The 26,854-nt window shown below is 53.4% G+C and overlaps 2 protein-coding genes across 4 annotated transcripts in view; one reads left to right on the top strand and one right to left on the bottom strand.

Moving 5' to 3' along the window:
* Nucleotides 1-10,541, top strand: part of DNAJA4 (DnaJ heat shock protein family (Hsp40) member A4) — a 15,109-nt gene extending 4,568 nt beyond the window's left edge. Inside the window, exons 3-8 of the mRNA XM_078078783.1 lie at nt 968-1,148; nt 2,868-2,972; nt 3,748-3,975; nt 5,524-5,754; nt 7,790-7,890; nt 7,993-10,541. Of these exons, the coding sequence (XP_077934909.1) occupies nt 968-1,148; nt 2,868-2,972; nt 3,748-3,975; nt 5,524-5,754; nt 7,790-7,890; nt 7,993-8,211 (1,065 nt within the window). The 3' untranslated portion in view covers nt 8,212-10,541. The remainder of the gene's footprint in view (nt 1-967; nt 1,149-2,867; nt 2,973-3,747; nt 3,976-5,523; nt 5,755-7,789; nt 7,891-7,992) is intronic.
* SKIC8 (SKI8 subunit of superkiller complex) lies at nt 10,260-26,854 on the bottom strand. 3 transcript variants are annotated; one of them, XM_036067624.2, is made up of 11 exons: nt 26,779-26,854; nt 24,630-24,679; nt 23,826-23,853; nt 22,248-22,353; nt 21,694-21,866; nt 15,818-15,966; nt 15,571-15,664; nt 14,679-14,772; nt 13,193-13,285; nt 12,408-12,486; nt 10,260-10,507 (listed from the first exon to the last, which is right to left on the bottom strand). In XM_036067624.2, exons 2-11 carry the CDS (start codon nt 24,639-24,641, stop codon nt 10,418-10,420), a joined length of 918 nt encoding a protein of 305 aa, XP_035923517.1. In that variant the 5' UTR covers nt 24,642-24,679; nt 26,779-26,854; the 3' UTR covers nt 10,260-10,417. The 3 variants fall into 3 exon arrangements, with proteins under 3 accessions (XP_035923517.1, XP_035923518.1, XP_077934910.1); XM_036067625.2 differs by lacking the exon at nt 26,779-26,854 and adding an exon at nt 26,709-26,774; XM_078078784.1 differs by lacking the exon at nt 26,779-26,854 and adding an exon at nt 24,856-25,295.

The raw sequence follows: 26,854 nt of genomic DNA, 5'->3' as shown, positions 1-26,854 counted from the left end.
TCTGCAGAGGGGGCGTGCGGCGTGGCAAGCAGGGACGGGTTTGGGATATTTTACAGTGTTCTAATTTTATTTTAAAAACTTCCACATACCGAAAGAAAAGATGAGCTTGGGGACTGAGTGCTGGCTTGCCCCCCCAAACGTGTGGCGACGTCTGCTTCACCTGCACGCCGCCCAGCCTTCCAGCCCCAAATACTCCAGCAGGCTTCTCCTTGTACCCACCTGAGGTACACCTACCACATTTAAGTTTAACCCTGGGGAAAAAACTCACCTTTCTCCAGTCGTTCCAATGTCTTTTGTAGCCATTTCCCCCCGATCCTGGATCACACGTTGCATTTAGTTCTCCTGTTTTAGTTTTGCAGAATGTCTTTCAATTTGGGTTTTCTGATACTTTTTCTACAACTGGATTCCGGTGACACACTTTTGCAGGAGTGCGATGTCAGGGACCAGAGACAAACACTGGGAGGCAGCCAAGAGGGTTTGCTCACAGATGAGATGGGAGGGGAGGGGAAAGAAGGTTTTGGCGTTGGCGGTAACTGAGATGGGGAGACTGGGCGGGGGGGCCTCTGGGGACCAGGCCGGAGTACAGGTCCGCACGGTGTCTGCAGCGCGCACGCGGACAGGTGCTCCCGAGGCGTCTGTGGTCTTGTGCAGGTAGACTGGTGCGTGGGAGGCCGGGGAGGCCAGGGAGGCCAGCGGCTGCAGCCGGGAGCCTGGGCTTTATCGGGGGCCGGTGACGCCCTGGCCTCCCCGCTTTGCCTCCTGTCGGGTGCAGCCAAGGCTGGGAGGAGCGTCCCCTCCCCGCAGGCCCCGTGTTCCCCGCTCCGCCAGGGGAGTGATGGGGCTCCGGGGGGTGCACGGCGGGCTAGTGTGGGTGCTGGGTGCAGAATACCTCCGTTCTTGCATTCATCGTGGTGGGTCTGCGTAACAAACAACTCAAACCTTCTCTCTCTCTCTTTTTATTTTAAAGTTCAAGCTCATATCCCAGGCATATGAAGTGCTTTCAGATCCAAAGAAGAGAGACATTTATGACCAGGGTGGTGAACAGGCGATTAAGGAAGGAGGCTCAGGCAGCCCCAGCTTCTCTTCACCCATGGATATCTTTGACATGTTCTTTGGGGGCGGGGGACGGATGGCTAGAGAGAGAAGAGGTAAGTGCTTTTTAAAGACACTAAGCAAGTTTTATAGTTTTCAAATCCTACGTGTTATTGGAATCAGGGTGGATCATGCCTTAAAAGGGATCATTAGCTTTATTTTTTCTTTTTTAAAGATTTTATTTATTTATTTGACAGAGACACAGCGAGAGAGGGAACACAAGCAGGGGGAGTGGGAGAGGGAGAAGCAGGCTTCCCGCTGAGCAGGGAGCCCGATGCGGGGCTCGATCCCAGGACCCCGGGATCATGACCTGAGCCGAAGGCAGACGCTTAACGACTGAGCCACCCTGGCGCCCCAGGGATCATTAGCTTTAAATAGTCCCTCCCCCCACCCCATAGCATCTGGGCTACCTGGAGCCTCCTACCTGGAGCACTCACCTGACCCCTGCAGACACCACCTGACGGGGAGCAAATGGGGTGTGAGCAGGGAGGAGGAAGGACGTTCATCTCGTTACATCATGGCGCCTCCTGTCCCGGCCTCCTGACCTGGCCTGTGCACTCTGTTTCTGGCTGGCGCTCTGCAGGGTGTCCATTTTCTCAGGCTGCTCAGATTTTCCACCCCTCGTGTGGGAACATCTCTGTAAGAGAGCCTCCCTGCCTTTCTCTGGAATGTGTTGTGGTTAGCAGCTTCATGCCTAGGAGGTGAACGAGGGCCCCGGGCTGCTGTCTGAGTTGTGGGGTTTGCTTTTCCAGCTCGTCCTTCCTGCCAGGCCACAGGCTGCCACCTCTGGCCGTTAGCAGTGGTCCCCAGCTGCCCCTTTCCCCTGTCCAGTTTCTACTGTGGACAGTCTGTTTTGGACCTGAAAACCAGATAGCTAGCCAAGCTTATTAAGATGCTGGGTAAAATCACAAGGAATAAGCTCTGCATTGGGGTTTACGAAGGGTGGTCTGGATCAGCAAGAGGCCCTGGATGAATAAGGCGGTATCTGTTTTCATGGTATAATCGAGTGAGCTTCAAAAGCTTGGCCGTCCACTCTGGAACACAGGGTGCTGAAAGTCCCGAGTTCATTAGGAAAAGCCCTGGCCCCACGTCAGGGTTGCCGGCTCTGTGCTTGACGACAGACACGATGAAGAGCGCCAGTCCCCTCCTGCCCAGCACTCTCACTGTCTTGCGGTGAACAGCTTCACGTCCTGAGTCCAGTTGTCTGTCCACACTGACAGCCAGTGAACAGGGACAGCATGTGTCCGCCACCGAGAGAGCCCCACAGGCAGCCGTGGGCTGTCCGACCCTGGCCTGGCACTGGGCGGACAGAATCCCACCCCGAAGACACAGGGGCCCACAGATAAGATTTCAGCAGAGGAAAGAGTTCCCACTTGGCCACAGATTATAGAAGGGCCCAAAACGGAAAGAGCCTGGGGCTCGGGGAGGAGTTTGAGTGAACGGTGCTCAGACAGGGGTCACACCCTCCTGTGAGGGGAGAAAGGGCCTCTTTCACGGGAGAACCCGCGGCTCTGCTTAGGGCCCCCCCCCCGCCCCCCTGCGATCGCTCTGGCCTCAGGTTTGTTCTTAGAAAATAAAGATGGCAAGTCTTTGTTGACGTCTATAAATGATTGAATGATTGGCTCCCAGCTACAAAGCATGTTCGATCTCGTGGTTGGCGGGGGGCCCGGAGGTGAGGCCGCGAGCGGCGAGTGGAAGGCACGGCTCTGCAACCAAGGTCACGGGCGTATTTCCTGCCGTGTTACTAATTGTTCTCCTTTCCCCTTTCCCCCAAGGCAAGAATGTTGTCCATCAGTTGTCTGTAACTCTTGAAGATTTGTATAATGGAGTCACAAAGAAGTTGGCCCTCCAGAAAAATGTAATTTGTGAGAAATGTGAAGGTAAAAATGAATGTTTGAATGAGTCCCATAGTTGTGACCCCTTAGATCTGGAAACAGTTCTGATTGTTTTATAATTCAGAGAAAAATCATTTTTTATCTTTTCAAATATAAGGGTCCCAACAGACAGCAAACTGGTGGCCTAAGGGCCAAATCGGTTTTAGTTTGCCCTGTACAGTTTTATTTTGACTGACATTTATTTAACATGTTGATAATTATCTTAAACATGTAAATGTCAAGATGGTTCACCCAACTTAGGGGTCAGCAAACTTTTCCTGCAAAAGGGCCAGACAGGAAGTGTTTCAGGTCCCCGGCAGGCCTGGGCATAAGCGGGCAGACGAGCCCGTGTTCCCGTGAAGCTGGTCTGGTCTGCTGCCCCTTGACTCACACATAAATGTAACTAACACAATTTTTAAGATAGGATTTTTCAAGAAAAGTCGTGTCTGGTGGCCTTAGACGCACGTTGTCCTGAGGTGGCCGAGCGGGACCGCCGCCCTCCAGGCCTCTCAGCCCAGCCCCCTTGGTCACCTGTGGGCACAGCTGGTGAGGCTCACGAAGTGAATCTGGCTGGGCCCGGCCAAAGCCACGGACCCCAGACCCATGAGCTCACATGTTAACATGTTCCTTGCTCGCTTGGAATCATCCGGACTCTGTACATTGCTGACCACGATTGTAAATACCCGGTGTCCCGCCTAAGGGCCCCGACTGCCCTCCCTGGCGCCTGGGGGGACAGGCCGTTTGCACAGGAGCCCGGCTCTCACTCTGTGCCTCCCCCCAGGCGTCGGTGGGAAGAAGGGGTCTGTGGAGAAGTGTCCCCTGTGCAAGGGCCGCGGGATGCAGATCCACATCCAGCAGATAGGGCCGGGCATGGTGCAGCAGATCCAGACCGTGTGCATCGAGTGCAAGGGCCAGGGGGAGCGCATCAACCCCAAGGACCGCTGCGACAGCTGCAGCGGCACCAAGGTGATCCGCGAGAAGAAGATTATCGAGGTGCACGTGGAAAAAGGTGAGGCCGCGCAGCTTGGCCTCCGTGCCGCCGGGAGTGCCTCTGGCCGCCGACCGTGGGGCGCACAGGTCAGGTGTCTGGGACCTGTCGGGGGCGGGGCCCGGTGCCCCCAGCCTGCCCTCCCGGCTTCACTGCCGTTCCCACCTCCAGCGACAGCTTACCTGCCAGGGTCTGCACCTGCGAGAGGTGCTTGACCTTGATTTGGGGTGACTGCCCTCCCCCCTTCTCTAACCATTCCCTTGTAATCATTGGGTGTCTTCTTCCTGACCGCCTCGGCTGCTCACTGGCCCTAGAGCTCTTGCTGTCTCTGCGCTGCGGGCCCCTCCCTGCGGCACAGGCCCCTCCCCCTGTGCACCCGGCCCCTCCCCGCTGCACGGGCCCCTCCCCCTGTGCACCCGGCCCCTCCCCGCTACTGGGCCCCTCCTCTCTGCCCCGGCCCCCTCCCCGCTGCACAGGCCCCTCCCCCCTGCACCTGGCCCCTTCCCGCTGCACCGGCCCCCACGGGCCCCTCCCTGTGCAGGGCCCCTCTCCGCTGCACAGGCCCCGCCCCTCTCCAGGGCCCCTCCTCTCCAGGGCCCCTCCCTGCTGCAGGGCCCCTCCCCCCGTACACCCGGCCCCTCCCTGCTACACGGGCCCCTCCCCGCTGCACAGGCCCCTCCCCTGTGCAGGCCCCTCCCCGCTGCACGGGCCCCTCCCTGTGCAGGGCCCCTCTCCGCTGCACAGGCCCCGCCCCTCTGCAGGGCCCCTCCTTTCCAGGGCCCCTCCCTGCTGCAGGGCCCCTCCACCCGTGCACCCGGCCCCTCCTCGCTGCACGGGCCCCTTTCCGCTGCACAGGCCCCTCTCCCCGCGCACCCAGCCCCTCTCTCATGCACCAGGCCCCTCCTCACTGCAGGGCCCCTCCCCGCTGCACCGGGCCCTCCCCGCTGCACAGGCCCCTCTCCCCTGCACCCGGCCCCTCCCCGCTGCACCGGCCCTTCCCTGTGCAGGGCCCCTCTCCGCTGCACAGGCCCCGCCTTTCCAGGGCCCCTCCCTGCTGCAGGGCCCCTCTCCCCGCGCACCCGGCCCCTCCCTCACGCACCAGGCCCCTCCTCACTGCAGGGCCCCTCCCTGCTGCAGGGCCCCTCTCCCCGCGCACCCGGCCCCTCCCTCACGCACCAGGCCCCTCCTCACTGCAGGGCCCCTCCTCGCTGCCCAGATTCTTCCAAGTACGGCCCTCCCCTCGTTTGTATACCGAAGTATACAAATCAACACCCAAAAGGGCGCCCTTAAAGGATGTCTGTGGAAGCCTCCGTGACTGTGCGCGCCCCAGAGCCATGCCCCGTGCGTGCAGCAGGAAGCGGGTGGTGACCGCGGGCGTGCAGTGGCGGGTGTGCCGGGACGGCGTGGCCTCTCTCGTGGCAATCCCAGCCACTGCTCTGGTTCCCGTGGCCACGAGGTTGGGAGGTTTGATGAGTAAAAGCCCCCAAAGGAGTGCGTGCGGTGTTCACAGCTTTGTAGAAAGTACGGTTTTTAAGAGAAATGCTAATCAGAAAGGATGATGTCTCATAGGTATGAAAGATGGGCAAAAGATACTGTTTCATGGAGAAGGAGATCAGGAGCCTGAGCTGGAGCCTGGCGATGTCATAATTGTGCTTGATCAGAAGGATCATAGTGTCTTTCAGAGACGAGGCCACGACTTGATCATGAAAATGAAAATTCAGCTTTCTGAAGCCCTCTGTGGCTTCAAGAAGACGATAAAAACGCTGGACGATCGAGTTCTCGTCATCACGTCCAAGTCGGGTAACGTTTCCACGTTGCTGTTGTGCCGGGTGGGTGCTGCGAGCCGGGGTTTAGCACCACTTCCTTTTCTCCCAAGTTCAAAGTCTTTGCTAACGACTGGAGAGCTTTATGATAAATGTTTAAATATTCTCCGAGGGAAAAAGAATTCAGAGTCAGGGGGAAGAGCCTCCAACAGGAATCTCGGGGTCGAGCACCATAACTTAAACTGTAAAATCCTAGTTTGGTGAGAAAAGAGCGGTAACAGGCGGTGGTGGTCTGTCACCTGCCTGCTTCTCCAGCTTCGGTGCTGCCAACAATGTGTGGGGGACACTGTGAAGCCCCGTTTTCCCGAGAAGACCTTGCCCGTCAGCTTAGCCTCGGCTGCTCGCAGGGACCCACCCGTCTGCACACACGCACGGGTGGGGGCAGCACCCGAGGGCCGCGAGGGCCTCCAGGGCCTGAGCGCCCCGCACCCCTGCGGGCAGCAGAGCGCCTGCCGGGAAGGCCGGAGGAAGGCCGGCTGGCGAAGGGAGGGGCCGGGCCGGGGGCCTGACCTGAAGCCGCCTCTGGTAACATGAAGGTCACTCATCCGTGTCCGCGCGTCTGGGCAGGGGCGGTGGTGGCTGATGCGCTGGCCGGGAGCAGAGCTGCTCTGGTCCCCTCACCACCACCAGGGCATCTGTCGGGGCTGGGGTGGGACGTGAGCCGCCTGTCCAAGGGCACCAGCGGCCGGTGAGCTGAGCGGACCCCAGAGCCGCCTGGCCTCCGCGCTTGCTTCCCTCCCGTGGCCTTGTTCTGTTTCTCTGCCGCTTCTCTCTCTTTGCGCGGTTTTCTCCTTCTCTGGACATAAAAGGATATGGATTCTACATCCAAGCCTTTCTGATAAAAACTTGTAAAAATAAACACAGTACCAGGATCCCCATATGTGATTTGCCCATTGTTGGGGCGCTGCAGTGTAACACTCGCGTGAAACCGTGAGACACGACCCCTCCCCAGGCCCCCAGTTCCTCCCCTACTTGAGTGGAGAACTTTGGGGATGGCAGGTCTCAAGCAGGTGTGAGTTCGGGGCCTGCTCATGCGGCCCCTGCCCTGATTGTGGCCCTGAGGGCGTCCGTGGGGAGCTTTGGGAGGGCTCTTCCTCCCTGGCCATGGCTGGTGGGCGGCTGGGCTCCCAGCGTCCTGCTGAGCGCAGGCAAGCGCCCCGTCGGTGACCTGGGGCAGAGGAGAGACCCCGTTCCTCGCGTCGTGACGGGGAAGGGCCAGGGCTTCAGAGACCCTCCTGCTAGAAACTTCTCTTGTTCTTTTTGCTCATTTATGTTTCTCTGTGTCCTGTCCTTTTCCTTTATCCTGTCTTTTCTCGTTTGGGCTTCTTTCTCGTTCCTTTCCTGCTGCTGTCTCCTCTTTCTGCTGTCAGGGTGCGGAGACTCAGGGTCGGTGGGGAGGGTGCCCTGGCAGTTGGTCGGGGGCCCTCCGCGTGTGGCTTCCCAGCCCCCAGTCAGTCAGAGGCAGAAGCGTGAGGGGTAGGAACGGAGACAGGAGAACTTTCCAACACACAGGACGGCTGAAGGCCCCGCGCTCCTGCACGACCCCAGAGAGGGTCCTCAGTGCTTCCCCTTGACGAGACTGCAGCGGGGGCAGCGGGGCTTGCCGTCCCTCCCCGCCCCTACTCTTTCTGCACGCTTACTCGCTTCTCTGTGCGTTTTCATTGCTGAGCTGAAGAGCTTATTTCTGGAGAGACCCCTGTGCCCTTTTTTCTTTATGTTGGGGGGAGATGGTATCTTTAGACGTGGCCAGAACCCTGGAGCTCTGGGGCCTAAACTCCCTGATGCCTTTTGAAAGTGCGTCGTGGGAGACCCCGGAGTGTGGGCTGGACCGCTTCCAGCTCGCAGACCCCAGTGTTTTCGGATTTCTGGTTCGTTTTTTACACCACTTTGCTTTGTGCCGGAGGCCCCGACATGCTGCCCCAGGCATGCCCCCCCTCCCCCGAGCCCGGGCAGGGTCTGCCACCAGGCCACCCCCGTCTTCCTGCTCCGTAACCGAACCTTCTCTGCGGCAGGCGAGGTGATAAAGCATGGGGACCTGAGGTGTGTGCGTAACGAAGGGATGCCCATCTACAAAGCACCCCTGGAGAAAGGGACTCTGATCATCCAGTTTCTAGTAAGTTCCTGACTGTTGTTGCTGCGGGCTGGGTCAGGGCGCGCCTCCGTGGGAGGGGCAGCCGCTACCGCTGCTCTTGCCCACGCTCCTCGCCCTCCACAGGTCGTCTTTCCTGAGAAACACTGGCTTCCTCAAGACAAGCTTGCGCAGCTGGAGGCCCTGCTGCCCCCGCGGCAGCAGGTGAGGGTCACGGACGACATGGACCAGGTGGAGCTGAAGGAGTTCAACCCCAGCGAGCAGAACTGGCGGCAGCAGCGGGAGGCCTACGAGGAGGAGGACGACGACGGGCCGCGGGCCGGGGTGCAGTGCCAGACGGCGTGAGCGGCCGGCGGACTAGCGCGCCCCGAGTGTAACGTTGGCACAATGAAAATGGCATCGCCTAATGGCCTCGTGTCTGGCGTGTCCTGTGTATGTGTTCAGCCCTCTCAGTTGCTGAGCGTCTTCTTGGTTTTTCTTTTGTTTTTTTTTTGGTTGTCACTTAAGTTATAGCTTAATTTATATTTAAATGTTTCAAGTGTAAATCACCTGCAGTCTGCATATGGAATCTGTTTATTTACGTTTCCAGGACACGTTTGAGAGGCCCGTGACCGCACTGACGCTTGCTTCTGGGGGCTTTGCCGGGTCGTCGGGTCGGCGGCCAGTGCGGCCCCTTGCAGGGCGCTGGGCATCACCTGCGGGTGCGGCTCCCCTGCCCCCGCCCCTCCCGGGGCTGCTGAATCTAGACTCTAGATGACGCTCCTCCAGGCAAAAGCACATCTGTGGCCTGGGCTGGGCCCCAGGGCCTGGTCCATGCGGGGCTGCTGCTCTGGGGCTGTAGCGGGTGTATGAGCATCTCTTGGAAGCTTCCGGAAGCTTCCCGGCCTGGTGGTGAGGACAAACCAGTGCTCTGAACGCAGCGCCGACGTAACGGTTTGCCTGGGGCCCCGCACCTCGTTGCTTGCGGTTGTGATGGTTTTCTGTTGGCAGTCTTTGCGACACTCTTCCACCGAAGTGCTTACCGTAAAGGACATCCCATGGGCCACGGAGCCTCCGGGCTGCAGCTCAGGCCGCAGAAGCGGCAGCCTGGCTGGGGAGGCAGACGTCCGTCTGCATCCCCTCCCAGAGATGTCTCCTCCGGCTGCCCGGCCACGGGACGCGGGGCCTCCTGCTCAGGACGCGGTTCTGGCGAGAAGCGCGCTGCCCGGGCTCTGCTGGGCACAGTGGCGAGGGCCGCCTGCCCGGAGGGACAGTCCTCACTGCTTCACTCCCAGCGGGCGGCCCTCCCCTGGTTCTGCAGAAGCGGACAGTCTGACGCAGACCAGGGGCCGCCGCAGGAGGGCGGAGGGGCCCATGAGGCCCCCCACAGTCGGGGTGCGCCAGCTTGGGGGGGGGCAGGCTCCAGCAGGACCCATGCGGGCGGGTGCCAGTTGCTCAGAATATCGCCCGCTCTGACCGTTGGTCAGGACAGATCTAAAACCTACTCTTCCAACCCAGCCTGTGTGAAAACCCATGTACAAATGTACCACAACTCCAGGGAGTCCCGTCCGTGCCGCGACTTCCTGGTTAGCACCACAGAGCTACTGCTGATGGGGGTCTCCGTTCAGCTCCAGATTCCTGGGCATGGAGATAGGACCTGGAGGGTGTTCCTTCAAACTCACTCCACCTGTACATCTGTCCCTTTGAAATCAAACCCGAGCTGGGATGAGAGACAAACGGCTCTAGTTTACATTTTCTCGAGCCCCACCAAGGGCGTTAAGTGCCAGCCTGCCTCACACTGGTGGACGGGAGCTGGTACCTGGGGTGGGGGTGAGTGCTGACGCTGGGGGGAGGAAACGTCCACGGCTCTGGTTACAGGAGGGCCACCAAGGCCAAGAGGCAGGAGAGGGGCACGGGTTTCATCCTGAGGGCGATGGGTTTGGGGGACAAACGTGCGACCTGACTCACAGGCATATGAAGTCATTAATAAAAAGCAACAAGCTTCAGAGTGTGAACCATTTCCACACAGGCCCCACTGAAGGGGTAACGGAGGCGGGGATGGAGACTGTGATGCCGTGGAGGCGGCTTCTTCCACCGCAGGGCACACCCCTGCCTGAAGTCAGTTGGGTGCGGCAGGTGAGGTCTGCAGGGGATCAAATAGACACCCAGATAGGCAGGATTCCAGAACATTCCCACCTGGGGAAATACCCTGTTCCCTTCAGGACCCCATTCTGAAAAACCGAGAGCTGCTTCGTCCCCACGTCTGTGGGGCTCAACCCTCTGGAGAGCCAGCCTGCACTTCTCAGCTGGGAGGTTCGGTGACTGCCCGGATCGCATCATCTCTGGGGCAGGTACTCCTCCCACTCTCCCACCCACAACAGGGCAGCTGGAAAAGCCTGTTCATGAACACGGTGTTGGTGTTATAAACACTTTATGTTCAAGTATGAACAGCATTTCCAATAACAACATGAAAAGATTGATCCTGTATCTACAAAATTTGTTTCTGCTCCAATAAATGCTAGAAAGGCAAGGAATGTCGTGATCTACACACCAGCCTGCGAGACTCTGGTGTTTACACGGGGCAATCGTAGACGTGGATTTCCTGGTCATCGCCCACGGACACAATTTTTGAGCCATTTCCATTGTATTTTACTCCCCAGACCTGTAAATCAAAAATAAAAGTTCTAATGCCTTTATTGTTTATGAACAAACATCCTTTTGTATTCTCACTATACTGAATCTAGAAAACCAGCGAGACAGGGCTGTTGTGGTGCCTTCTGAGCCAGCGGGAAGGGGGCCCTTGTCCTTAACCAGGCACTTGCATTGCTACTGTTTATCACTCCCTCACTTCCCATACTCCGTAAACCTTCCAGAGTCTCGGAATCTGGGGAGTGACCGCATGCCATGAAGCTGGCATCTGCAGGGGACCAGCATGGGCTGTCACTCCCGTCTCCAGAAAGAAGGCCCACCACTACCCGGGGGCGTCACCTCACTCCTGTGCCCTGCCCCCAGCCCGTGATCCTCCGTCGGTTCCCGGAGGCCTCTGGAGCCTGCCCGTCCCCGGAGCTGGGCCAGCAGGCAGCGTGGGGCACTGGTTTGACTTGCTGGGTTAAATCAGCAGTCACACCTTCCCGACAAAACTGCTGTGGCTGGAGTTTGGGTCAGCCTGTCACTGACTCCGAGTGGGGGTTCCAGCCCTGAGTCCAGTGTCGTCACGGGGCGGGCTGATGACCTCCCTTCCACCCAAACAACCCTTCTGAGATGGCAGCATGCTCTGAGCCCCACATGCAGGGAAACAAGCCGGCAGGGAGGATTTACTCTCACAGTGAAATGTTAAGTCCAGAGGTGGAATATCAAGATGAAATCCCCCCAACTTCATTAGCAATGATTTAGGACTAGATGTGAAAGAGCATGAACAATTATGTTAACTAAGCTGCATTCCAAAGAGGAGACCATCAGGGCGACCGGCTGGCTCAGTCAGTAGAACGTGTGACTCTTGATCTTGGGGTTGTGAGTTCAAGCCCCATGTCGGACGTACATACCGATTACTTAAACAACAAAAATAAGACAAAATGAAAAAAAAACCCAGGATTTTCATAGAAACATTAAAAATACATTAAAAGCCAACTTTTTACTGCCATGGGCATTTTATCTAAAGTGACTAGTTTCCTGAGACTTGCTACTCAAAGTGGTGGGACCAGCAGCACGGGCCTCCCCTGGAGCTGCTTAGAAATGCAGGAGCCCAGGCCCCGTGCGGACTGACTGAATGGACCCCTTCCTTTCACTGGAGCCCCGGGGGTCCCTGGGCACAGTACGGATGCAGAGACACCGCACCGGAGCCCTGGTTCCTTTCACATCCACACTGGCAAAGACAAAAAGGCTCCTGGGAGAATAGAGCCCCCTCCTCCCCCATTTAAAGACTGAAGCAAAAGTTACCAATGTTGCTAAAACCGAAACAACCTGTAAGAATTTATGGCTTCAGTTATGTTATTAAAAAAAAAAAAATCACATCACTTTTGTGGACAGCTCCAAAAATGACAAGTGCTGTGTGTTTGAGCAATGGGCACTTTAAGATTTTTTTTAAAACTATTTGAGAGCGAGCGCACGCCTATGAGCTGGGGGGGTGGGAGAGGGAGAAACAGGCTTCCCGCTGAGCAGGGATCCCGACGTGGGGCTTGATCCCAGGACCCTGAGATCGTGACCTGAGCTGAAGTCAGACGCTCAACTGACTGAGCCACCCAGGCACCCCAGGGCAATGGGCACTCCTGAGGAAGGCCCTTCCGAGCCAGCCATGGCAGGCTGCACCGGGAAAAGTGCTCCCGGCACGCCCCGGGCACCAGGGCATTTTCCGAAGGCACTGAACGGCCGTGGGGCTACTGCTGTGTGTTCTGGCCCTCAAAGGGACATCACACCTCACGGCTCGCCAGGCTGACCGCGCAGACGGTGTGCGGGATGCTGGCTGATGGACACCCACGCAGGGAGAGCAGCCCAGCAGCAGGTCAGAACAGGGACAGGTGTCGGCGGTGCTCAGACAAGGAACGCGAATGTGAACTCTGCCGTACCTGATCCTGGTGGTCGAAGAAGGTGTGGACACACGTTCTCGTTCCAACATCCCAAACTTTCACACTTTTATCAGATGAACTATGTACAAAAGGGAACATTAGCATCAAAACAGTTTGCATTCTGGTTTTAAGTCAGAAGGAATCAGACCAGAAACTCCACCCTCCTTGACTCACCTACACTCTGCCCACCAGTGTGCACCGTGACCAGCAGGGGCTCCAGGGGGCTCCGAGTGCTGGCCTCCCTGGTGGATTTTCCTGCGCACAGAGCGGCCACTTCCCTCAAGTTCCCATCTGCCCAGCCCTCATCCCAGGGTTCCCACCAGGAGTCTCAGACACGTGTGCCTGTTTCCGGGTCAGAGGGGGCCTGTTAAAGTCTCTGTGAAGCCGCTTCTGAATGAAGAGGCTTCTGGAACTCTGTGCAATGCTAGGAAGCTGGCTGTCCTCGGCCTGAGTGACACTGGGATCTAAAACCACAACATCTGCGCACAGCTTTACGTAGTTTAAGTTACTACTGGAACACAGGGATCCCAAAAGTCACTACATGTGGAAGCCTAGATTTAAAGGAAAAACTAAAACTTGAACTGTTCCGAAGAATCCACCTTTGTTCCAGCTAAGGACAACTACCTGCATAACTTAAAAAAAAAACCAACAACCCACAAAACCAATGCAGAAAACAAAGTCTACCTGAATAAAAAGGGTCAGACCATCTTCAAATCTTAAGGCAATTCATAAAAGACAATCTTCATCTTCTTAGCATTTAAGAAACTGCTAAGAATCATATGTACCTGGAAACGAAGTGAGTGTCGTCGGGACAAAAGGCAACGTTCAGCACCCACGATGCATGACCACTCAGCGTGCCGGCCAGATTGGCGTGTTGTCTGAAACGGGAAAGTGTCAAACAAACTGGAGACGAAACAAAGTCTTACAGGAACACGAGCACAAAACGTGTGGCTTTCCCCCATGGCAGAGAGTAGGACGCAAGCAAGACGATCCCTAAGATGGGGAGACAGAAGCAGGGGCAAGCCGGCCACCTCAGGACAGTGGCGGGCTCCGAGCCCACCAGCACGCCAGCGCCCTTTCCACACGAGGCCGGTGCCTCCTGTCCCGGGAGCCGCCAGGGTTCACTCTCTGTAACAGATGTGGCTTGGACAGACCATTTTTAATCGAACCAAGAACAAGATGGGTCTAATTACGAAAGCCATTTTTACTTTCAAATAAGTGAAATCCAAGCAGCAAAGGCCTGAGGAGAACAATCCCGAGGCCTGACGGAGGTTCGGTGACCCCAGTGGCAGAGCAGACCGCAGGCGGGCCGGAGGATGCGTGGCCTCAGAGGAACCCGCCTCTGCCCTCCGGGGACACCAGTCACCCGCAGTTGGGAGGCAGGCGGAACCACAGCCACGAAGGCCTTGTGCAGAGAGTCGGACACTGAGGCATCGGCCACGGCTGACCGTGGCCCTGGGACTGACGAGCCAGCACAGCTGCGCAGAGGCTTCCCTCCTGAGCCCGCTCCCCTGCCCTGAACACAACCTCCTGTCCTCAGTGTCCCTGCTCCCAGCGCAGGCTCCGGGAAAGCCCGCACAGGCCCACACGAGGGCACGCACACAGACGGTCAGGGCCAGGGCAGGTGGACGTGGACAAGCGTGCCGTGTGCACCCAGGGCACCAGGAGGCCACACTGGGAAGCCGTGAGCCAGAGGCCCACAGACTGCAGTACTGAGTCAAAGGGTCAAGGACACCAATCAATCCCCTTCCAGGGGAGGCTTGTGGGGGAAGCCCAGGAGGAAGGGGCCTCACACAGGCTTACAACCAAAGGCAGCCGTGACCTGAAGAGAATGACCCTCACTCCTACACCTGCAGTCAAAACCACCCACAAAAAGGCTCCTTCATCTAGACCTGCAGCGAGCTGGTGGATAAACCGACAGCCCCCTTGGCAGGGCGGAGGAGAGCTTGCTGGATGTCCACGTTTTTGCCATCACTCTGGGCCAGCGACCGCCAGTGGTTCTGCCTCCTCCTCCGTACACGACTGACTAACCTGAAGGAACTTAAAATCCGTGAGCCCTACAAGAGACGGGATGACTGCAAACAGGAAGGAAGTACTGATCCTAGCAGGCAGCCTGTGACATTCGAAGTTCAAGGACAGGGGTGTGGACGGGGGAGCAATGTCTGGACCCTGCACGCGAGTCCCTGCCCAACCCAGGACTCCTCCAAGCAGCAGAAGACAGGAAGGGCACTGGTCCCAGGCGAGAACCCTTGAGTCGGCACGATAACTTACACGTCATAGATCTTGATGTAGCCATCATCTGAAGCAGTGACAAGGAGCTGGGAATCCGGGGAGAAGGTCAGGGAGCGGATGGGCATAGCGTGGCCTGAAATTCACAAAGGCCCTTGTTAATCTGGCAAATCACGGGCTCCCCACTGATGGCGTCCCTGGTAATGACCACTATTACTGATGCTTCTGTCAGGGCAGGGAATGACTGCATGGACCCCTCCTCCCAGTGTTCTAGAAACATCCACATAATCCAGGCCCCTCCTCCAGGAGCCATTTCTCCTCGGTTCCCTTCCCCCACCGGCTGGACCTCAGCACATGCGGCTTGGGAAAAACTCCTCTGCTACAGACACGGACACACGAAGAAATACACTCTGCTCTGTACAGATGAAAGGGTGCCGTTTCCCACCAAATCCTGTGCTGTAGGGTACGTGATACAAACTAAGGAGGCAATGTATTCACTTGGTCAGAATTCTAACTAGTAGGAAAAGCAGAGTGGAAGACTCCCTCCCACCCACACCCCGAGGCTGCGGGCGCAGGGGGCGGGCACAGTGCTGTCATCCACCTTCACCTTCTTGACGAAAAGTCATTTCCTAATCACAAAGTTCTGTAGAGCCAAACAGGACAGAAACGAAACACTCATATGGCTGAGATACATTAACACATAAAAAGGTAAGCCCGTTCACCAAAATAAGCACTCAGCGCTGGTACCGGAACGAGCACACCCAGGTTATAACCAGACGACAAAACCAAGACTTGGAGGCATTTCAGATTTCTAACTGAGATCATTATTTTGCAAATCGAAAGCTCATCTGTCCTTTAGTAGCATTTTAATAAAAGACCGATTCGTCCTTTGTGATCTGATAACCTAGTTTGCACAAAATAAAATGAGCCATACCTTCCAGCGTGTGCAGGAGTTTTCCAGTTGCGATATCAAAAATATTGATGATCCCGTCTATGGCTCCACTGGCCAGATACTTCCCGTCAGGGCTCTGTGCAGAGAACATGCGGAGGACATCTGAGACTCCGTGTGGTTAGGCCGTCCCCACCAAACACGCAGCGCTCCTGCCCGCTTGGAGCCCTGCCACGGGCGGGAAGTGCACATTGCGGAGTTGGGGAGAGAAACGAGAGCAATGTCTCCTTACATATGCAATACTAAGAATGAATTTTCCTCTTGTGTCCAAAGAATATTCCTTTTTCCCACTTTCCACACCAAAAATGTTCACTTTCCCCACATGAGTTCCTGTGGCCAGATACTGGGAATCAGGAGAAAAGGCCAAAGTCCAGGCATCCACTGGAACAGGAAAAAAAGAAGGAAAAAAAAATACAGTGAGAAAAGGTGTGACCTTAATTTTTAAGACTTTTAAAGTTTTATCAAAAGGTAAGTTTTTAAAAATTAGAAACAATGTCCTGATTCAAAAACCTATGAGTTAAGATGCTAATTCTTTACCAATTTAGCTTAAGGGCTTCTTAAATTTTTAATAAAAATAGGACAATACCAAGTGTTAACAAGGATGTGGAGAAACCAAAATCCTCACATACTGGTGGGAACATAAAATGGTGCAGCCACTCTGAAAAATAGTTAAAGTTTCTTTTCTCTCTTTTAAAATTTTAATCACCTGGCACTCATCAGGACACGTGTTCTCCTTCATCCCCATCATCCGTTGCCCCCATCCCCCATCACCTCCCCTGGTGACCAGCAGTGTGTTCTCTGTAGTTGAGAATCTGTTTCTTGGTTTGCCTGTTTCTTTTCTTCCCCGCTTTGCTCGTTTGCTTTGTTTCTTAAATTCCACATATGAATGAGATCATATGATAATTGTCTTTCTCTGATTGACTTAACTCACTTAGCATAACACCCTCTAGTTCCATTCCCGACGATGTAAATGCTAAGTATTCATCCTTTCTGATGGCTGTGTAATATTTCATTGTACATATGGACCACATCTTCTTTATCTGTTCATCTGTCGATGGACATCTGGGCTCTTTCCATAGTTTGGCTATTGTGGACATTGCTGCTATGAACATTGGGGTGCAGGTGCCCCTTCTTTTCGCTACATTTGTATCTTTGTGGTAAATATCCAGTAGTGCAATTGCTGGGTTGTAGGATAGCTCTATTTTCAACTTCTTGAGGAACCTCCATACTGTTTTCCAGAGCAGCTGCCCCAGCTTGCATTCCCACCAACAGTGTAGGAGGGTTCCCCTTTCTCCACATCCTTGCCAACGTCTGTCATTTCCTGAGTTGTTAATTTTAGCCGTTCTGACTGGGTGTGAGGTGGTATCTCATTGAGGTTTTGATTTGGATTTCCCTGATGCCGAGTGATGTTGAGCATTTTTTCATGTGTCTACTGGCCATTTGGATGTCTTCTTTGCAGAAATGTCTGTTCATGTCTTCTGCCCATTTCTTGATTGGATTATCTGTTCTTTGGGTGTTTTGGTAAGTTCTTTACATATTTTGGATACTAGCCCTTTATCTGGTAAGAAATTTGCATATACTTCTCCTATTGTGTAGGTTGTCTTTTGGTTTTGTCAACTGTTTCCTTTGCTACGCAAAGGCTTTTTATCTTGATGAAGTCCCAATAGTTCACTTTTGTCTTTGTTTCCCTTGCCTTTAGAGATGTATCTTATAAGAAGTTGCTGCAGCTGAGGTCAAAGAGGTTTCTGCCTATGTTCTCTAGATTCCAGTCTCACATTTATGTCTTTCATCCATTTTGAGTCTATTTTTGTGTGTGGTGTAAGAAAGTGGTCCAGTTTCATTCTTCTGTATATAGCTGTCCCATTTTCCCAGCACCATTTGTTAAAGACACTGTCTTTTTTTCCATTGGATATTCTTTCCTGCTTTGTCAAAGATTAGTTGACCATAGAGGTGAGGGTCCATTTCTGGGCTCTCTGTTCTGTTCCACTGGCCTGTATGTCTGTTTTTGTGCCAGTACCATGCTGTCTTGGTGATCACAGCTTTGTAATATAGCTTGAAGTCTGGAATTGTGATGCCACCAGTTTTGGTTTTCTTTTTCAACATTTCTTTGGCTATTTGGGGTCTTTTCTGGTTCCATACAAATTTTAGGATGATTTGTTCCAGCTCTGTGAAGAATGCTGATGGCATTTTGATAGGGATGGCACTGAAAGTGTAGATTGCTCTGGGCAGCATAGACATTTTAATAATTTTGTTCTTCCAATCCATGAGCATGAGACGTTGTTCCATTTCTTTGTGTCGTCTTCAATTTCTTTCATCAGTGTTTTATAGTTTTCAGAGTGCAGATCCCTTACCTCTTTGGTTAGGTTGACTCAGAGGTATCTTATTGGTTATGGTGCAATTGTAAGTGGGATTGTTTTCTTAACAGTTTGACAGTTTCTTTCTTTTTTTATTTTTTTAAAGATTTTATTTATTTATTTGACAGACAGAGACAGTGAGAGAGGGAACCCAAGCAGGGGGAGTGGGAGAGGGAGAGGGAGAAGCAGGCTTCCCGCTGAGCAGGAGCCCGATGCGGGGCTCGATCCCAGAACCCTGGGATCATGACCTGAGCCGAAGGCAGACACTCAACCGACTGAGCCACCCAGGTGCCCCAATTTAACAGTTTCTTAAGTGAAAACAAACTTACCACAATACCTCGCAGTTCCACTCCTGGGTATCTACATAGCCAGGAGAAATGAAAACGTATGTCCACACAAAGACTAGTGCACAGGTGTTCACAGCACTATAATGTTTACACAGTAGAAAACGGGAAAGAATCCAAGTGTGCGTCAAGTGGTGGGTGGCAGAACAAAACAGAAAGGAACTGCTGACGTGCCACAACGTGGACGAGCCGTGGAAACATGATGCTACAGAAAGGAGATACACGATCCCACCTACACAAACTACGGGGATGGAGAGCAGATGGGTGGCTGCCTGAGGCTGAGGGCGGAGCACAGATGGACTCTCCATGGACACAAGGGAGCTTTCTGAGGCACAGAACTGCAGTGGTGACCGCACAACCCCAGAGACTAAAACTCGAACACTTACAATGGGTTAACTTTACAGTGCAATTACAGAAGTGAAAGCTCACCTCAGTAAAGCGGTCAATAAACGAAGATGGACTACACAAATACTCTCCAGGTAAACTACAATATGACCGAGTATTTACCACAAATTAACAAGGACTGGAAAGAGGCACTGTTGTTTTTGGAACAATCACCTGGTTTCTCAGTTACACCATACAACTTAGTTCAAGAGCTCTATTCCAGTGTGATTTGTGCATTGCAGTGCGTCCTCAGCCGCATGGAGGGGTCTCCAGGCTCCTATGCGGCCGGGGCAAGCGATGGCTCGAGATTTCTATCTGGGAACACACCACTGGTGGTAGTGTGGCATTTATTTTCTGGGCTACTCAGAACCTCAATCCCAAAGAGCTCTGGGGGCCTCTGGGGTCAGGGCCTAGAGGCCAGGGAGTCATCCAGTTGCCCACTGCCTGCCTGTCCCTTTGCCCACGTGCACTCTTTACAGCAATGTGCCCGAAGTCTTGCCACCGCGCCCCAACAGGACAGTGCTCGCCAGATCAAAGGGAAAGCAGAGAAAGGCTCCCTCCCAAGTCACTGGCCTCATTCCTAGGAACGGCTCGCAGAGGGCTGGCCCTTCCCAGCCCACCGGACTGAGGAGAGGCCGCTGCAAACTTGACGCATGGCAGACAGTGGGTCCCAGCACAGATGGGCCAGCGCCATCTCCCAAGGTGTTTTAAAACAACAGTCTCTTGCAAATTTCAACGCACATATTCAAAAGAGTAATAAATAATTTAGCTCTATCACTTTTCTCCTGAAATGTTTTTTTTTTTGAAATATGTTTTAAAAAGGAAATTAACTTCAAGAATGCTCAATTAACCGAGAAGATCTAAAAAAGCATTTATAAGCAATTTCTCAAACAGCTGCTTTTTAACCTCTCCTTACTAATGACTAGCATTTATTCCAACAGGATTATGCTTTCTTATTCCCATTATAATTAACTGTTTAAGGAATAATGGTTATTAGAAAATCTGCTCTGAATTCCTTGCAGTTTAATAAAATAACATTCCTAAATTATTTTCATATTTCCCTATTAGATGGTTTACAATACACGATTTTTCATGTCAAATATCCTTATGCTCAAAATTCAAGGAATTTTTGTTCCTGCGCTCTAAGACTTACAATATTTGCATAATAGATATTTGCTGTAATCACTAAGCTCCACCTCGTCACCGAGAGCAGCTCTTTACTCTTGGGCGTCCTGCCCGTCTCATGGCGTGGATGCTCATCCCGAGCGCCTGAGTGCTGGGAAGCACGGCTGGTGTGCCCACAAGGCGCTCCCCTGTGTCTTCACGGCCTTCCATGTCCTCACTTTCTTCTTCAGGATCAGGGACGTTCTCTTTCCCTTCTCCCTGTTGTTTGTGGTGGTCCACATCCTCCACGCATATTTTCAAGACAGGCACAATGTAAGTGTTGGTGTCCCCACACTCATGACCCGAGCAGTGTGACCTTCGGATGGTTTAGCTGCTCTTTAGCTGTCAACAGCAGCACCTGCTTTTACTACCCAAGTAACTGCTGTGTAAGGACCAGATTCCTGTCTAAAGAGAAAGTAAATCCAAGCCTCTGACGATTCTCTGTACCTTGTTTCTTTCCACATGCACTTGCCACACACGGAGCCGATACCGGATGTTTAGGGCACTGTGTGTCAGGGAAGGCAAGCTAGGGGCAGACCGGTCCTCTGCCCTGGAACCAATCCAGTACTCATCTCTTCAACTGCAGCGTGCCCAGGGCCACAAAGCCCCGCAGTGACCTCAGCGTCATGGGTCTGGGGAAGGCTTAGGTGTCCAAGGTAAAAAGGCAGCAACAGATCTGCTTCTTCCTCCTCTCCCCGGCTTTGTGTCTTCGCAGACTTTGGGGGCTGGCCTGGGGCCCCAAGTCCTCCATGAGCGATGTCAGCAGGTAAGGATATAGGTAAAGACAATCACCTGGGAAGTCAGTGTCCGGGTAGCTCTTTTCACATACGTAACCCCGTCCACACAACCTGAAAACTGCTTCAGTGGATGCAAAATAGGGTCTAGGCATGCATATTCTTTAAAAATTTCCAGTAGTAAGAATCATAGACATGAAGTATTGCTTCCAAGGGGAAATGCACTCAGTTTCTAGACCACCGAGCTTCCCTACAAGCCGTGGGACTATTACTCTTTCCAATACACAGACAGCCTGTGGTGGCTACTGAGCGTAACCAGTGGGAGGCCAAATCCACCTGGGACTCCCGTCAAGGGGACTACGTTCAGGAAACACCTGAGCACCTTCTGTGGCACCCACCCACGAAGGGTGTGCCACAGAGGCAGGTGGCTCTCTAGGGGTCACCACCCATTCCAGCTGATGGTGAATGCTGTGCGGTCACTTACAAGTAGACTGAAGGCTCCAAGGAAGCCTGAGATGTCGTGTTGCTCGTTCCACATGAATCCAGCCCACGGAAATCATTATTAATTCCTATTACCCCAGATATTTATTAAGGCTAATAGACAAGATTATGCTGTCCTACAGTACTTAAAAAAAATGTTACTCTAGAAGTTTCATATCTACCAAATGCTGGGAATCAGGTCCTGTAATCATGATTAGCAGAGATTACCATGACACAGATCTAAGAGGACACAGTCCCTTACATTCGAGACCTCTATTAGGCACTGCACGTAACCAATCAGAATATGGCAAACAGAGAAGCTCCGGACCATCCGAATTCAGGTCCACAACCCCAAACTGGCAATTCTAAAATCTAAAGCCTCTGAAAACTGTGAGTTTTTCAACAGGTTTAGTACCAAAATTTATTTGGCAGTAAAACCTAAACCACACAGACGTATAAACCCGTCTCGCTGCTGAGACATTAATGCTTGGAGGACTGCCCCCACCCCACTAAAGGTATTTCAAGCAGTCCACACACCCATATTACCCCCTCAGACCCAAACAGTTCTGAACTGTAAAACTTCTATCCCTAGAGGTTTGGAAAGGGATTGTGAGCGTTTATTATCCTCCCTAAAAGTAAAAATCTTACCAGGTCCTGCATCTATAGACTTTATCTGTTTGCCGTTTTCCAAGTCCCAGAGACGAATATGAGCATCGAGAGAACTGGAGGCAGCAATGGGCAGAGTGTGGCTGATGTCCACGGACACCACACCCAGTTGGTGTCCCTCTAGACTCCACTGTAGGTCCAGCCTCTCATCAGACCTTCAGTGGGGGACAGAGAAATGGGTTTCTTCACACAAAACACGCTCTACCAACATCTGAAATTCTGGGCCCCCATGACCCACCCCCTGCTCCCATTACCAACGGTCTGTGAAATGCAGAATCGGAGAGGAACCCATGAGCACAGAACACTAAAGGCAGCCAAGTTTTAACTGTGGGACTTTTTTTTCCTTAAACTATAGGCCTTAACACTGAGTAAGAGGAAAACAAGTCAGGAAAAAATAAGCTGCCTTTTTAAACCACCATAATGCTACTGCCTTCTTGCTTAGAAAACACTTAATGCTTTCCTGATTGCAACTTGGGAGTCTAAAAGAAAAACCCTAGACCCCAATTTCCAAGGCTGTTAGGGGAGAGGGTGCTCACCATTTCCAGACCTTCACCAGGTCATCCAGGGATCCTGTGACCACTGTCTCAGAGTTTTCTTTCTTGTTTGTCCCCCAGGCGACTGACCAAATGGCATCATCATGGGCTAGAACAGAAAGCACTTCGTGTAAAAACGCTCACGCAACAGCTACACTGCATGGGCTGAAAGGAGGCTGAAATACTGTTCCCACAGCTCTGAGGTCACACCGCCGGGAAACTGGCCACCTGGTTTACTGTCTTGCCAAGTGCTTTCCCTCCTGCTTTTATCAGAACTGCAGAGGCACACACAACACCTGCCCCAGGTCACAGGTGTACCCGGGAGGGAGGGAGTTCCAGAACAATCCGATGCTCTTCCCACTGCAGCATGCTACCTGCGTGCCTCAGTGTGGAATGCCTATCACCTGGCTGAAACTAGGGAAACCAGCAGGACACCCCCCACCCCCCCAACAAAGACCTAAACTTGATAAGACTCATCTCTTAGGGATCCTTGGGAACCAGCAGGCAGTTCAACTGCAAACAGTACAGGTCTGAAAATAAGTACCTCCATACTCGAGTTGTCTTTTGTCACAAATGTCTATTATGCTTAATGAGTCAGTTACTACATTAATTTTTTATAAGTATTATCTCAGTTAATCACAACAACCCTATGAAGTAGGTACTGTTAATATCCTCATTTTACAGACAAAGAATCAGAGGCTTAGAGAAGCCACGTAACTCACCCCAAGTCAAAAGCTAAGAAGGAGCAGAACTGGGATTCAAAGCCGCTGTCTCTCTGAACTAAAGTCCACCTTAAATCTGAAGGCCTGACTGTGGGGTCTGCAGGCCCCGTGCAGGTGCTCACACGCGCGGGTGCACGCGGAGCCTTATTCACACCGCGCAGTGACAGTCGAGGGACACCTTTCCACGACACGAATACTGGGCACTGAGCAGCTGTGACTCACACGCAGCTGCAGTGACGATGCCCCCGAGCCGAGCCCGCCAGCGAGCTGCCTGGACGGCACGAGCTGCACGCCGGGTTGCTGACTGGCACGCCTGACTAGCCACTTACCCATCTGAGCTAACTGGGAAGAATGCTTTTGGTTTAAACTTCAGACCATCTAAATGGCAGCTACTCAGAGTGGAAGAAACGAGGCCCACATGAAGCCCTGCGTCCCTGGCAAGCTGCACCTCCGGCCATCCCCACACACTGCTGCGTAAGGTCATGGTCTCTGCGGGAGCCCCTGCACTTGTCTGAAGTGGGGAAACCACTGTAAAGACCCCAGGGCAAGTTCTGAGGCTCTACTGGTTCCCTCTGTCACCCTGGTAGCTGGGAAGCTCAGAGCTGCATCTTTCTCGGGCGGAAACGCTTCCCTCAGCCTGGAGCGTCCCAGTCTATTATGTGACTCCTGCGTTTTCTTTCCAGTGAGTTGTGTGCGGGCTTCTGTTGCAGTTTGCTTGTAAATATGTTTTCAGCTGCGTCTGCTGATTCTTCTGCAAACTGAGTACACTTGGGGACTGCGTGTCAGGTCAGCAGACCCAAAACACCAGGGATGACACAGTTTCCACAGGTGAATCTCCTTCCACAGGCAGGCTGCTTACCTTGCTCTTGTTTGAAGAGAATACTGTACTAAAAAAGAACAGACGCCACATTAAACCAGTGGTCAGACTTCAGAGGTATCCCATCCCCTCCCTAAAACACCCCCTGACGCCCACCTCACCCCCACCCCACACTGGGTTAGCTGCCCGCCCTGCCCTCCCTCCCCCCATCCTACAAGCTTCCTGATTCCTGCTCATGCGAGACTGCAGAGTTGACCGTGCCAGAAAAAAATCAGTTCTTACAGAAACCGTACTCTCTCCTCGCTCCATCCCGAGGGGACTAATAAATCCCGTGCACTCCCTGCTCGGATCACAGGAGGCTCTGCATCCAGTTTCCAGCCTAAGTTTTGCAGTTGTATAAAACCACACAGCCTGCCTAAACTGTTACCGTTGTCCCTAATCCTATTACAAAGATTTCTCTCTTTCTGATTTTTGTTTCTTTCTTGTTTTTTTTTTTTTAATTCAGTAAGCTCTACGCCCAATGTGGGGCTTGAACTCATGACCCTGAGATCAAGAGTCGCGCACTCTAGCAACTGAGCCAGCCAGACTCCCGAGTCCAAATTTTTTTCCTCAATCCCCCCGTCAACCGTGGAAAGACTTAGATAGCCAAAATAATCCTCCTCTTGGTGCTGTGCATCTCACAGCGCCACCTAACCCTGTGGTGACTAGGTGCCCAGAGTCCCCCAGCACTTCCGGAGCAGAGCAGGAACCAGATGCGAGTCTCCTGACTATACACCCAGACCTCGTAGTGGCCTTCACCCTGCCAAAGAGACCAGCTGCGGTTCTTCTCCTCACCACAGGCCTTACCTGGTTGGTCATCTCCTTAACCGAGGACGAAGGCTATAGGCCAGACGGTTCTGTGGGAACATCAGGGCTTCGGTAAGGGGGGGGATACAGGAGCTCCCCCTCACCAAGGCAGTAAGGCAACCCTCTGCTGGAGCAGAGATCAGCCCCAGGGGCCCCCTTCACAAGCCCTACAGGGTGGTACGATCTTCTCTTTCCCTTGGAGCCCAGGGAGTGAACTAACACCTACCCCATGCCATGTCTTCCTCTCCCCAAGTCTGACTATAGACAGGGACCAGTCTCCATCCCTTGCTGCTCTTCAGAGAGATAAAACCACAGGTCCTTTTAATTGCAAATATTATTTATTCAAAACTCAACAAGCAAGTATGTGGGAGCAAAGTGGTTATAGTCTCTGAAGGGATGTCAGCCGAATATGCCCACGAGAGCCAACAGGCATGTGAAGGAGACACATCTCCCAAAGTCTTCAAGGACTGAGCTCAACTAAACACAAACTTCCTTTAAGAATAGACGTATTTTTGGGACGCCTGGGTGGCTCAGTCGGTTAAGCAGCTGCCTTCGGCTCGGGTCATGATCCCGGGGTCCTGGGATCCAGTCCCACGTTGGGCTCCCTGCTCAGCAGGGAGCCTGCTTCTCTCTCTGCCTGCCACTCCTCCTGCTTGTGCTCTCTCTCTCTCTCTCTGACAAATAAAATCTTTAAAAAAAAAAATAAGAATAGGTGTATTTTCTCAGGCTGTAAGGGTTCTTCATGTTTCATGTGTGTGCCCTAGACCCTCCAGCAGCCTTGTAAACCCTTCTCAGGACTTTGCAAATGCATAGGACCAGAAAGGGAGCCAAGCAGAGTCACTGCTTGTTACTCGAGGCTCTTACACTCTATGAAGTTATCAGAAACACCAAATTAGCGAATATGGACCCCACTGCTCCCAGGAGAAATGCTGGGTTAGGGTCCCGATCAATACATCATTTCAATGCCTAACAGAAGCTTATTGCACACACGCACGCTCTCCATAGGAACCTCACACGAGGGGCACTAAGGAACATACACTTCCACACTGTGCTTGGGGGCTATTTTAACAGTGATACTACCAACAAAAAGCACAAAAATGCAACAATCGTGACACTAAACAGACTGAAAAAAGGACCCTTGTTTACACGAGAGAGGTGACACAAGAAGGCAGAGCGTGCCCTTGTTCTGCTGCAGCTGAAAATGTGTCTGGGGACTCAAAGTTTTCACCCCCGTGCACACGTCCGCGGAAGACCACAAAAGCGTGGCAAGTAATGATTTGGGGCCACAAATAAATTTTAGTGTGCAAACTTGCAGATACAGAATCTGAGGATAAGGAAGATCAACTGCACACCTAAAAGAAATGTTACCAAGATACGAAAATTAAATTTGTGACAGCTGTTTATTAACAGCCTACATAACAAGGTCCAGCAGCAGTCTGATGGCTACAGTACTTTCAATGTGACGAGCTTGCACAGTATCCTGACACGGACACAGCTGTGATTTCCATTGCCGACAAATTCACGCTGTTAATACTGTGGTTTGTTGCCTACATCCGTAACTGGAGGAAATGCTAAACTTCTGCTAGAGATTACAGAACCTGAAAATGCAGTTTTTCTTCTCATGCACATTCATGCCCCCTCAATTCTATCCGGGGACAGAAGAGACCACACAACGAAGGCATCCACATTCAGGTGACTTGCTTTAAATCTGTAAACCCCAAAAGGCCACCACGATCTTCTGTTACTCGGGCAGGTCGGGAGCCCCCAAGAGAACCCGGCCCGTGCCCGCACCTGTCCGGTGACGGGAAGCTGCTGCCTAGGGAGGCGGCACGGCCCGACCACCGGAAAACCTCCGTTCGCCGTAAGAGAGACCCCTCCCGCAGACACACCAGCCCCAGCCCCGAGGCTGCACAGGACATTCTCAGGAGGCAGGACGAGGCCCCCTGCCTGTCCTCTCAGGCCCCGCGCGCCCACAGGAGGCCAGGGCGAAGGGACTCCCAGGAGCCCCCGTCGGGCCCGCGGCCTGGAGCGCCCTGAGCAAACCAGCCCGGAGGCCGCCTCCGGCGCACCCTCGCTCACCCGCCCTCCGGTCCCGGCCGCTGGCGGCCCCAGAGACCGCCATCCCCACCGCCCGGGCACCTCAACTCACCACCGTCCCGCCGGGTGCACGGCCGCCGCACTTGTGACGCGACGCTCGCAGCGACGGCGTCGCGCAGCGATGAGCT

This window comes from Halichoerus grypus, chromosome 8 (genome assembly GCF_964656455.1).
Source record: "Halichoerus grypus chromosome 8, mHalGry1.hap1.1, whole genome shotgun sequence".
In the NCBI taxonomy this organism is placed as follows: Eukaryota; Metazoa; Chordata; class Mammalia; order Carnivora; family Phocidae; genus Halichoerus; species Halichoerus grypus.
The sequence above is the reverse complement of the archived record's forward strand: the minus strand, read 5'-3'. Positions and strand labels throughout refer to the sequence as shown.

Coding starts and splice junctions, on each gene's coding strand:
- SKIC8 (XM_036067624.2), bottom strand. Junction 15,665..15,817: donor TCATTCTTAGTATTGCATAT/GTAAGGAGACAT, acceptor TTCTCTGCACAG/AGCCCTGACGGGAAGTATCT. Junction 13,286..14,678: donor TACATCAAGATCTATGACGT/GTAAGTTATCGT, acceptor TTCCCGTTTCAG/ACAACACGCCAATCTGGCCG.